The following is a 13275-nucleotide window of genomic DNA, read 5'->3' as shown; positions in this document are numbered from 1 at the left end:
TCCTTCCTCCTCAGGGGCAGAACTCCTCACACTGCCCCTGCTCCAGCCTGGGGTGCCTCCCATGGGAGACAGTCCTCCATGAACTTCTCCAATGTGAGTCCTTCCCACAGGCTGCAGCTCTTCATGAATTGCTCCAGCCTGGGTCCCTCCACAGGGTGCCGTCCTTCAGGAACAGGCTGCTCCAGCCTGGGTCCCCCCCAGGGGCACAAGTCCTCCTGGGCTCCTTTCTCCATGGGGCCACAGGCCCTGCCAGGAGCCGGCCCCAGCACGGGCTGCCCACGGGGTCACGGCCTCCTTCGGGCATCCCCCTGCTCCGGCGTGGGGGCCTCCCTGGGTGCAGGTGGAGATCTGCTTCCCCATGGAGCTCCATGGCTGCAGGGGCACAGCCGGCCTCACCGTGGGCTTCCCGGGAATCTCTGCTCCGGTGCCTGGAGCTCTCCTGCCCCTCCTTCTGCTCTGACCTGGGGGTCTGCAGCGCTCTTTCATATTTTCACTCCTCTTCCCAGCTGAAGTTGCCATTGCACCAGTTTTTTTCCTGCTTAAATTCATTATTCCAGAGGTGCTACCACCATTCCTGGTGGCCTCGGCCTTGGCCAGCAGTGGGTGCCTCTTGGAGCCGGCTGGCAGTGGCTCTATTTGGCCACGGGGGAGCTTCTATCAGCTTCTCACAGAAGCCACCCCTGCAAGCACACCCCCCACCCCCACCCCCAATCTTGCCACACAAACACAATACACTCCCCCCTCCCAGCAAAAAAATCCTCCAGGATAACACAGCTGCCTTAAAGATGACATCCTTTTCCTGGATACTCTCCAACATACCCTCTCCTTCAGATTTTTTGTTTGTGAGTTGTTTTATTGTTGTTTAAAAAACAAAAACAAAAACCACACACACCACAATCTACTGTGCCTTGGGTGAAATCCATCCCAAACACACATCCTAGTCCTTTCAAACTAAATTGCTTTCATAGCTCCAATACAAACCACTGCTGTGAAAGGGTTAAAACCTCATCTTAATTTAAATATGCATCCAGGATCCAGAAATATCAACCTGCAGCAATAATGATGAAAGAGTTGCTCTGAGATTTCCACACAGCATTGCAACAGCAACTAGCACAGCAGATGACAAACAAAGGGGAAACTGCAGCTAAGTTTGAGGCAACTCAGCCATTTCTGGGATACACCCATAGCCTTTGAAGCCTGGTATGTTCTTTTTGCTGTTTGCAATATTGCTACTATAAGCATTAAAAGTTGCTTCAGCTAAAATGAAAAACTGCATCCCTTCACCTTCATCCTTTAAGCATTTTCTGAAGTGCAGCAACTGCAGCTGCTTGGAGAAGTGGCCATGACTATTATTTCAACAGCTAAACTCAAGCAGAATCTTAAATTAAACACCAGTTCTCTCATTTCTGAATTCATGGAGTTGTATTCTTCAGCTACTGTATTTGCATCCAAGCTTCACAGCTGCCACGTTCACTGCATAATATGGAATTTGGATTAGGGAATAAACATAAACCCAATTCTGCTTTTCCATTAATCCTTTTTGCTGTTACTGGGGCAGCCAACAAACTGATATTTCTAGGGCATACAAACAGCAAGATCATAAGTTTGGGTTTTTTTGCTATCTTGACTTGAGTGACAAAAAGGTAAGCACCTAGCTTCAGGTAAGAATTATAACCCCTGAAGTCCACCCCTCAGGGAGGTGGAAGTCTTGGCTCTACCTGGCAACTATTTTTTAAGGCTAACACTTTTCCTACTACCAAAATAAAAAATCACCTCAACAAAAAAGAGACTCAGATAAAAACAAGCAGAAAAATGCCAAACAAGGAAAGCACAATACATATACTCCATCTTTCAAAACCTCCCACAGCACTTCAGCCACAAAAAGGTATAAGCTAAGAGTTCAAGAATACTTTTCTCTCTGGTGGCAAAGCCTAAGCAGCTCCCACCCTCCCATCCCTGACCAAGGTGGCTGCACTCTCACTGAGTACCAACGCAGCCTTTCGTGGGGCTGTGTTATAAACCAGGTCACAGAAACAATAGGGGTTGGAAGGGAGAGGGGACCAAAAATTAAACCGCAACTCCAACTGTTTCAAAGATCCTGTTTACAGCGGGATGGAGAAGAGGGATTTAAAAAGCAGCTTTGCTGATGCTGAATACACACTGGACTACATCCTCTCCCTCACTGGTACTCCCCAGGGCAAGGGTGCCTGTGCACCAGGAAGGGAGTGGCTCTTGGGTACTTCTGAAGCATTAATCCCTTCCATTGTAAATGCATCCTGTTAAATAGCGGCTTCATTTTCTGAAAGGGAGATTTTACGATCAGCACTTTCCCACTCTCATTTATTTATCGCTAGGGCGCCCTACACCCCAAGGAAAATGAGAACTGATGATGACAGTTGATGGAGTCGTATGTTCACAGAATTTACAGGCTGAAATAAGTGAGCTGAGGGGGAAAGGACATGTCCAGGCAGAAGTCCTTCTTAGAGGCTTCATGGCTTTTTCAAGCCCTTCATGGCTCTGCTACACACTGAAAACAGGCACTTGCCACACAAAGCATGATCAGACAAACTCAGCAACCTGAGATGAAGAACATTTTCCTGTCCTCTACGCTGGCAGTCATTTTAAGTTAGAAAATTCACACAAAGGCCATTTCCAAGCTTATTTAACATCCCCTTTAGAAGAGAAACTGAAGAATAATCATAGAATAGGCTATGCAAAGATTACCCTTTGAACTACAGCTGGAGACAGACTGGCCACTTAAAACTGCACCCTGCCCTCAGACATTTTGGGATTCACCCCACCTTCACAATAGAGGACAGCTACCAAAACTCATTCTCATCCAAAGAAGGCTGTTGACACACTAATGACCAGGACACACTTATAGACTTGGTTAGGACACAAGCTTCTGAGATCCTGAATGCCAACTCACAGCTTCTTAGGGTGGAGCACTGCTGCTCCACTCTCCCAAACCGTTACCCAGCCTGTGGCACAGTTAACTAAACCTTGCTTGTTCAGACACCACAGGGTTAATATCCTTAGTAACCATAGCAACCAGCACTTCTTTCTCCATCAGAGCCTCAGCTGGCACATTGCTGCCTTCCCAGCATCAGGTTTTGCTCTGGACCCCTCCCTTTCCCCCTAGCCATGGGATTTGGTCAAGCACATCAGGAGGATGTTGGAGCATTCGCTGCTTCACCTAATTCTGGCATTCCTCTGTCCCCTGGGCACTTCTACCTCTGCTCTGCAGGGGGAAGAAGGCTGTCTAAATTCTCTCCAAGTGCACCAAGGCAGGCATAATGCAAAGCAGGGAGGCAGCTGCAGCCTTGCACGGAGAGATACCACAGGGTAAAGGAGGGAGGGACTGGTAAGCATCCAAAGCTGGCATGCCTATCAACCATCAAGTCAAACAGAAGCAGCACTGCAAGACCAGGGGACTCAGATGCCATCCACGACCCACTGCCCCGTGGGTATTAGGGACGGCACCTGCCTCTTCAGTGACACCCTATAAATCCACTGGCGACACCCACCAAGACATCAGTAAGAAACCAAAACTCCCATCTAGCAGCACACATATTCTGTCAGGAAGACAGCAGCAAAATGACTTTCAAAACAGAGCTTATCACTAGCAAAACAATACATCTTTCTCTTCTTGCAGTTCACCTTTGAACTGCAGATGCATAAAAACAATCATCACATCCTATCCTCCCCGCCTGGTTTCCATCCCTTGCTCCTGGCAGCTGCAGCATGCCAGCACTTGCTCATTTCTAAACCAACCCAGTATCATTTTTATGGTTCCACCCATTGGCGTACTTGGCACAGAGACACACACTGCTGTTTTATTAATAGCTTCATGCTGGCCCGGCTCTATCCTGTGCAGGATTTCCACAGCATCATTACAATGCATTTTTCACTTGTTTCCCCTGCTCCTTCCCCACATGCCACTCAAGGAGAACAGATGCCTGTCTTCCACCTGGCTGTTCCTGTTCCTCAATGTCACCTTGCTCAAGGCCTCGCTCCTCCTTCTCGCCCTCTGTCTCCTCTGCCCTCCATGACAGCGCCCCAGCACAGCCAGAACAGTTGCCCTCAGTGGCACCAAGTCCTCAGAGAACCTCTCAGGAGTCTTATTCTGAAAGCAAGCTCTTTGTAAGAGGTGCAACACCAGCCACAGCACACAGGGTATTTGGAGCAGAGCTGGAAGGGGCGCACAGTTATTTTAAGTCCAAACGTTCAGCTACTGTACAATGACAATTCTTTCTTTCCTTCTTCAAAAGAGACAGGACAACATTCTAGCTTTGGGCTAACTTTGCGAACTACTCACTAATGGTGGCAACTGCTATACAAGTGATCCCTCAAAGGCAAAAGTCTGGCAGTAGATGTGGAATATACTGGCAGCTTTCCACTTTGGCATTAGTATGGGCAAGGCAGTAAGAGGTCTGTACCCAGGATTAATGGATAACAGGGCACAGAATAAAAAAAGTGATCAATGTGCCACGACACACTTTTGTTTGTTTTAATCTTCTTTACAATATCCATCATTTCATGGCATCCAGGCAAAAGGCTTCTCCAACATGATTAAAACATTGCTTCAGCATATAGGGAGCATGGGACCCAACCAAGCTTTAACTAATGAGCCTGGAGCATCAGGTATGCAGAAATCCACCAGGTCTTGGCTGACACACTGGTCTTTCCAGGATTCATTTCAGCAGCTCACAGAGGACCCAACCACCACCAGTGTGGCCAGCCCTCTGCCAAACCCACCAGCATGCCTTGCTCTGAGCATTGTCACATATCTGCTCACAGTGTTTTGTAGCACACATCCACCTTTAACAGGGGTGGCTTCCAAGAGTTTCACTGATTGCACAGAACCGTCCTGCTCACAAGAGCTACCAGTTCACTCCAAGCTGACAGCTAATGCGTGGTGCACTTAACTTCTGTCTTCACGTTGAGCCCCATCCACAGCAACAGAGAAGATTCCTATGACTTTTAAAGAGTTCACCACAAGAACAGGCACAGGATGGATTAAAGTTTTTGGAGTACAAACGAAAGTAACTAGACACAGGTACCAACGTGCTGCTGATTGGAAGGATTTGTTCACCCACACTTCAACCTGAACAGCAATATTAAGAAGGGACATGCTAGCTAGGATTCATAGTTCTTAAAGCCCAAGGGGCTATACCAACCTCCTGGAGACCACAGCTCCTTCTACTTGCCATTTCACACTGACAATGACTCCTCCCACCATAGATAACACATACATCCCAAAAATCCATGGTTTCAAAAAAGGCATCAAGAAATTGACAGCCCATCACTTCCCTTGGTAACTTCCAATAGTCAATCACAAAAAAAAAAAAAATCACACACACTCAAGGCATTTCATTCCAGTCCATGTGGACTTATTTTGTAGCCACTTATTTGTATTATTCACATCTCTCACTATGTCAAAATTTCCCTTTGAGAAAGTAATTGACAATAGTTACCTTACTGAAAAGAGACTGAAAGGTGAACAGATGGAGTTTGCTTCACCTTCAGTTTCCAAAATGATTCAGTAGGTCCTGTCTCCATCCTTTTCTGAGTTTTTCAAAACTAAAGCCACTATTTGAGGTTCATTTTCCTGAATGCTGCTGGGTGCAGAGGCAGCAAACTGTTCCAGTGACTACCTCACTCTCTTTACATCCACATCATCCACTGGGTCAAGCAGGATACCAGGAAGCTTTGTCAAATTATCTGCCCACTGTGTCCCCAAAAATCACTCTCCAAACAACTTTTTTCCAAACATCAACCTTTATGCAGAAGATAAGGCCAGAGCTTTCAGTACTGAGATTCATAACCCTGCAGGTGGGTCATTAAGAGCCCATTGTGTTGGCATCAGTCCAGGTTAGGAGAAGACCCACAGCACTCTCCAAGATTATTGGTAACATTCATTTTATTTACTATCCTGTCAGTCTATGGCTAATCCTCAATTTCTCTCCAGAGCAATTCCGTATCAATTCCCGTATCACTGAGGGAAATGTTGATCATCATCAGTCCTCTTACACATCCCCACAGATCCCATTTAATTAGGATTCACTATCAATGCCAAGACTCAGTGAACTCAAGAGTTGCTAAAGAGACCTCCTGTCCTCTGATGTTCTTTCTTCATAAACCATAAAACAGATTAGAGAATTCTGCTTGTAATACCTTTAGCAAGTGCTCTACAGCCATTGCAGAGCACTGGTGCTTTGGAGGGGGTTCCCATCCTTTGAGAGGAAGGGGGATTGAATCAGACTCATGCAGTAGCAAATCAATGCCTAACAGCTGGCTGAATACATTAGCACTATAAAGTTATTTCTACCAATCAATCCATTTCTAGTCTCAAAAAGAACAAAAGCAGCTACCGTCAGCAGGATTTGTTTTTCACAGTTCTTTTTTTAAGTAATGCCAGGTAGAGACAGGAATAAGTGATATCTTTCAGTAGTGTCTCCTCAAAAACCAGCCCTCAAAAACTCTTACCCTGTTTTCTCATTCCTTGCACAGCTGTCCTCTCCCCATCTGCTGGAGTTTTCCTGCCACCCCAAGGTCCCCTCAGCCACTTCTCCCATGGTCCTTTGGGGTTTTTTATTACTACTAGATGTTGTATTTCACAACTCCATTCCTCTATATCGATTAGGTGCCTGGGAAATATTTTGTGCGTCATGTATGGTGCAAGAGCATCATACTTCTCTCCCCCAAACATCGCATGAAATATTTATTAAATTTTTTCTGTGTCTTTTTTGGAAGGTGAAATCACTGATGAGCCCACACTCTTACTAAAATTTTGAGTCTTTTGAGAAATTACTTCTTGCCCTCTTCTTATATTCATATTATTTTCCCCAACGTTTTAATTGTACCAGCAACAGTCAACTGCCACCTAGTTTTTATTCATAATGTCATACTACATTTTCACAATTACCTCTTAGGTTCATGCCATCTTCTCAGCAGATATTATATCCTATTTATGCTCTACAATATCCTTACATATTTTTGTGCCAATTGCCACAAATATACTGAATACTCAGTCACAGGTTATTTTATGCAATTCCACATATCTTCACTTTTTTTCCTCCTTCATTCTCTCTTCCCTCTCCAAGCAACCTGTTTGCTATCAGGCAGAAGTTAAATGTTCCAAAGCTGAGCTGAGATTCAAAAGACTCTCAGACTTGAGAGGCAGCTACAGGAATCCTCTGTCACATACTACCCATGAACAGTCATTCCTTTTGATGGAGGCAACAATTTCTTGCTGTTACACCTTTTTAGAGGTTTCTAGCTGTAGATAACTGTCAAATATATCCCTCTCCTCATCTGTCTTATTTAGTTCAGCACACAATAGCCAGCAGAGAGCAGACAAGACACCACTGGTAGGCGAGAAGGCAGACATGATCCTTGCAAAGTCCTTTTTATCTGTAGATCACAGTGCCATCATCCTTCTGTAATTTAAGGGATAGCTTGCTCAGTGGAACAAATGCCCCAAGGCAGAGCCCAGCCCTTTCATGACAGAGCCAGTTTGTACACAATCTCTGCTGCCTTAATTTGCAAATGCCACTACATCCTTACAAGTGTCTTGTAATGCATCTTAGCCCTTGGGACTAGGAAAAAAAAACAGGTATCAACTTAATAGTGCCACACAAACAGCTGCAGAAGAACAGGAATGCAAGATTCTTACTCTTTGTGCCAGAATCAGAAAGGAGGAAAAAAAAAAATAGGTACGAGCACAAAGTCAAAAATAGCTCCTTTCAGCTCCCTCCCCCAAAAGCACTTAGGTTTAGTTACTGCATTCAAACAGCAGCCCTTTAATCAAGGAGTCCTACTTATTCATGAGTAGAACTGTAGCTAGACAAACCTTTCAAACACTAGTTCTGCCATCTGGCAGCAGTACTGAGACTTGTTCCCAGACACACACAGAGCACTGGTAATTGCCCTCACGTGGAATTCCAAGGCACTGCAATTGTTCTGGCATTTAAACCTCCATGGGCTCCAGATGTGAATTTTATTTGTGTCTTTGTGGGAAAAAGGTACTCCTCATTACCATATATTCCACACTCCACCCCAAATACTTTTCATTTTGCTCTCCCCAGTTATTTCTGTCATCTTCTTACAGTACCAGCAGCAAAAGAGCAGATCATGTTTGTCCCATGGATAAGTATCTTAAAGAATTCATACCAAGGAAGAAAGTGTGTCACATTTCTCCTGCTTTCCCTGCCTCTGTGGATTTGATGCTCTGAGCAGCTGCTCCGTGGGAAAGGAAGCTCTTCTGGGGGATTGCTTTGTAGGCTTTTCTTTTTTCAAGTTAATTTCAAATCATAATGGAAAGGTCACAGACATAACCTCTCTACTGAAAGTGGCAACTTTGCGTTCTTGAAGTGATACATGTAAGGGGAGGGGGGAATAAAAGTATTTTAAGAGAGACTTACATTTTGCTTCAGACAGATTCTGGTTAGGTGACCAGACCAGCATGCCGAGATTCTCTCTCTCCTGACTTCGCCGTGCGAGTTTGGCTTAAGAGAAAACAGATACAAACCAAGTTACAGAGAAAGTAATTTCAGATGCAAAACGGATACAAAAGTGACTTATCACACATCTGCAGCTTTTAATCAAGACACAAAACCCATCTGCAGAGTTAAAACCCCATCTTCCCATTCAGACCTGAGGCTTTTCCTTGTTTCTTCGATGCATCACCCCTATATAACATGACAGATACCGCACACTCACTCTTTCATGCAGTACACTAAGAAGCATACGTTAGATCTAAATTAAAAGTTAATTAATGTTTCTCTTACAGCATACTTGATTATTTTTCTTCCAGCCATCGTTAAATGAAAAAAGGTGGAGCTAGACTCAGGCAGCAGGCTCCCAGCCCTTGACATCATGAGACTGCACTACTGTGCAGCTAGATGAATGCTTCAGGGTAGACACAGGCATGAACCTACCAGATTTCACTCCCGAGCACTTCCTCCACCGCCCTAGCAGCCCTTCTATGACTCCATCCCCCATACAGACACGAATGCCCACCAAGGTGACACTGGGTCCCCCAGGTCAGAATCAGGTCCTCTGCTCAATTGCTCCGGAGAAATTCTTGTGCATTCACACCCACGCTGTGTACATGTACCCACGCTCAGAAAGCAACTCCAGTTTTAACCAACTTAACACCTGGCTGGCATGAGAGCTCTGAAAGTCTCAAGTGAAGAACCACAGCTGCACACAGTTTGAAAGAGCAACCTTCAAGCTAAGGTGCATCTCAACAGTGAGTTCTTGTGAATCTGCTGTTGTTCAGTCAAAAGAGGAGGAGGACCAGAAGAGAAAGAAACTTGCTCTGTTGAGTCAGCACACATACAGCCAGCTCAACCATCCACCCTGGCCAAGAGGAACTTGCAGGTCTTGTTATGAACGAGTGCCTACAGTACTACTTCCACTACAAAACATCATATAACGCTGAAGTTTTATGCAATATTTCAACAGAGCTATTTTCTCTGTGCTGTGCAATTAGACCTATAACCACCACTTCATGATGCATTAAACAAACAGGTCAGAAAAAGATCTAGTAACACAAAACATGCAATGCCAGGGCACTGTCTCATGGCACAGGGTACGGAATCAGAACATTATCTGTTCACATGTCTCCCTCGCAGCAGAAAGAGGCCTGCCAATATCCAACTCCTCCTCATCTGAACACATCAGAAAGCTACCTCCTTCCAGCCCCACATCCCCTCCCTATGAGCCGGGGTAAACCACTCCCTGGGCCTCACACCCAGAACAAGAACCCCCTAACAGATGCCAGGCTTCACGCAATTCTCAGGACCCGCTTCTGCACAGTTCCCACAGCCCAGCTTATCCTCTGCCCTGCTCCAGCCTCTTCGGTAGCAACAACCACCAAAGTTACACTGCACTTGTGAACAGGTGTGAAGTAGCACCTCTGGTATTTCCACAACATCCCTCCCACCCTGCCTCTCCACCCAAGCCCACACCTGTCCACCCTCAGCCCTCATTCCTCGACAGAGGTAGAGTCCAGCACAACACATGCAGTAGCGCTAAGTTAAAACTCACACTTCCCTGCAAAGGACAGAAGCACCTAAAGGCCAACACACATAGAAGGGTGGAGGGGTGGGGGGGTGTAGGTGGGTGCGTTCCTCAAACACCCACAGAGGCCAAGACTCCCTCCCTAAAATCCGAGGTGACTTAGCCTGCCACCCAGCTCCTTCACCTTCCATCACCACATCCTCCCCATCAACCCTTCTCAAGCCTACAGCCCCCATGTTTACCATTCCCCACACGCAAGTCAGACATGACAGGCATTGTTCCAAGTCCAGTGTTGACTCCAACATAAATACATGCAGCACAAGTACTCTCGCTACACAGCAAGGAAGAGCTTAAAAGCTCTTGGAATTTGGAAGCACGTTGAAATGGTTATTTCAGAGCAACAGTCATGAGAGGAGAAAAGGGGGCTTACAGCAGTGGTTATTGCATCCCTTTCCTGCATCTTTCCAAGCGCAGCTGCAAGGCTCACCAACATCAGGGACTTCCTTCCCCTGTCCCCTGCTTCTGGACAAAGGATACCAGGGTGAATACAAACACTCTACACTTCACTGACTAAGCTAAAAAGCTAATTCAATTTAATCCATTATATATTTCATATAATAGCAGCCACATAAGGAGGGCAAAGGTTACTCTTTTTTAGGGGAATGGAACAATTTAGGATCAATGGGGTTTGCTTGTTTAAGCAACTGCAGTTAAACCAGTGCAACCTGTGTTTAGAGAAGCTGTATATTGGCAGATGAGATCATCTGACATTTCAGTTAATCCTGCACTTTCATCTAGGCTACCCACCAGGTATTTGTAAAGTCTCTGCCATAGCCATTAGCTCCCTCTCACAGCTGCTGTAGGAGCAAACAGTCAGTAATCACTTTCCCACTGCTGGCTTTCCCATTTGTCCCAACTCTGGGAGGAATCATGGATGCTTCTTCCATCCCCAAGAGGAAGACCTTCTACTACAAGCAGCACTCCCTACATTTTGCTCCACTGTCAGAATTCACAGGGGATGCAAGCTCCCATTGCCTTTACCCAAGCAGAGATGTACAGCCCCAACCAGGCACAGTATCGTGGTGTTTTCTCCACAGCAGTTCCTACCCCTCGCTCTTCCCTTGTTCCCAGAACATACCCCTACCCTATGGACTATGTGCTGAAACACAGGAAGGAACTGATCCAGGTTAAAACTCACTTTGCGAAGAAAATGTTATTTTTAAAATTGGTCCCATTTACAGATGCGGTTTACTGCATGAGCCCATACAGTTCAACTGTGCAAGGGAGGAGATGAGGCAGGGCAGAATACCCATATATCAGCATTATTCTAAAAAGAAGTTGTGGAGTCTTTGGTTTGTTTTGGTTTTTTTCCCCCTGGAGCTGTGTGGACACATCCCGACACCAGCACACAGCTGACCACAGAGTGTGTAGGAATAGAGTGATTTGCACAGCAGAGAGACAACACCACCGCTGGAGTTCCTATCAGTCCTGGCCATGGGCTGAGGCTCTCCGTCCCTGGGGGCTCCCTGGGCTGCCCGTGCGAAGGCACAGGCCTGGCACATGCAAGAGCAGCATGATGCAAGATGTAAAACCCCAACCCGCAGCAGCTACAGTTCTTCCCCAACTTTTGGAAAGCTGTTGCAAGACTGCCCCACAGGAAAACAGATAAGTTTCAACCAGCAGCAACAGTCGTTCAGACTCCCAAGAAGTATTAGGCTGATTGAAAAAAAAAAAAAGTAAAAAAGTATCTTGACTGAGTCTCTAAAGCACATCTTTTCCCTGCTGTGAAGGTTACTACATGGGACAGCCTCACTCCCAAACATTTATCTGTCCAATTTTCACTTGCATACAGAAAGATGTCAGTCCTGCTCTCCCACTACCACCCACAAAGTTTAAAGCCTCTGGGGTAAATCCACCTTAGACCCCATACCTCAGTGATCCCAGCTCACACAGGAGGAGAACAAAGAATAAAGTGAGAGCAAAGAGATTTTTTTTTTTGTCAATACAAAAAAAACCCCACCCAAACCAAACCCCTTAAAACCCACTCCCTCCCCCTCAGAGCAACACTCCTCTGCTGCATTTAGTTCAAGTCAGAGAGCAGAAGATCAACCCTGCCAGAACCCACTGCAGAAACAGAGGAGAAAGGTGGAACTTGCAAGTTCCTTGGCAAGGAACTTCTTAAAGGACACCAAGTCCTAAATACCCTTGTAAGTCCTCTGATGTATCTATTATCTTAAACCCTGGGCCTGGACCCCCTCTCTACACCAAGAAACTCACATTTATGTCTTCGCATCTAAGGGGTTCTTCTGCAGATATTGCAACTTATCTTAGGCAAACCAAAGTTGTACCAGCGCTGGAATCAGAACTGTATGAATAAGCTCAGTGTTGAATGTGCTGCAGAGTTTGTTATCACGAATACATTTGTGTTGACATGAAACCACAGACCTTTGTTCACGCTCACTCCAGAACGTCGCGAGAGTGCTGAGATACACGCACATGCCCTGCAGGCTCCTCAGCCACCACGCTTGGCAGAGTTGCTGCCAAGGGACAACAAAGCAGGGCTGAAAGCAACGAGTGTGCTTCTCTCCCCTCCTCTGCCAGGGTACTGCGAAGTCAGGGACACCTGACAGGGAGAGGGAAAGGGGCACAGCCCCAAACAGAAACTACTAAAGGCCCCTGTACCACACACATGAAGTCCTCCCCTACAGAGGGACAGTCAGAGCATACCTTCCCCATCCTTTTGACCCCTGCCCCCAATTTCAAGTTAGCCATGCAGCAGCTGGCATCAGTACAGAAGGAAAGCTGTGCCTGTCTAATACCACTCCCTTCACTCCACCTGAATATTGCCTTTTGGTGAGATGAACCAAGAGCCTCTGAAGAGCTGTGTCAAAAGGTCAAAGCGTGAAGCTTGCAATTCACAGCTTGAATGCGTCCAACACCCTACCACTTCTGAAGGGAGAGGACATCCTGCTCAGCCAGCACTTCTCTGCTCTCCTGACACATGCTCCCTGCCTCTCTTCCCCCAGCCCTGTGTTGACTCTGGCATTTATCCCTCCAAGCCAAGCACATTCACTAAAAGTAACCTGGCAAAATAGAAAGTAAACAGCATTTTCCCCAGTTATCAAATCAAATCAAGTGGCTGCAAGATGAGACAAACAGCTGAGCGGGTGCACAGGGAGCAGCAAGCCCATGTGGACATGGGCCTATCTGCCTTCACCCTGCAGAGCTTCACCCCAACGCGATGGT

General features: G+C 46.2%; 1 protein-coding gene across 1 annotated transcript in view; it reads right to left on the bottom strand.

The window, feature by feature from the left end:
• The window catches only part of RCOR1 (REST corepressor 1), a gene marked incomplete at its 5' end in the record, with an annotated part of 42637 nt that extends 34127 nt beyond the window's left edge, over window positions 1-8510 (bottom strand). The window contains one exon of the mRNA XM_010293657.1: window positions 8427-8510. Coding sequence (XP_010291959.1) covers window positions 8427-8510 — 84 coding nt within the window. The remainder of the gene's footprint in view (window positions 1-8426) is intronic.
• Between the last annotated feature and the right edge of the window lie 4765 nt (window positions 8511-13275).

Source organism: Phaethon lepturus, unplaced genomic scaffold, assembly GCF_000687285.1.
Source record: "Phaethon lepturus isolate BGI_N335 unplaced genomic scaffold, ASM68728v1 scaffold34208, whole genome shotgun sequence".
NCBI lineage: Eukaryota > Metazoa > Chordata > Aves > Phaethontiformes > Phaethontidae > Phaethon > Phaethon lepturus.
This window is presented reverse-complemented; position numbering and strand designations above follow the sequence as displayed.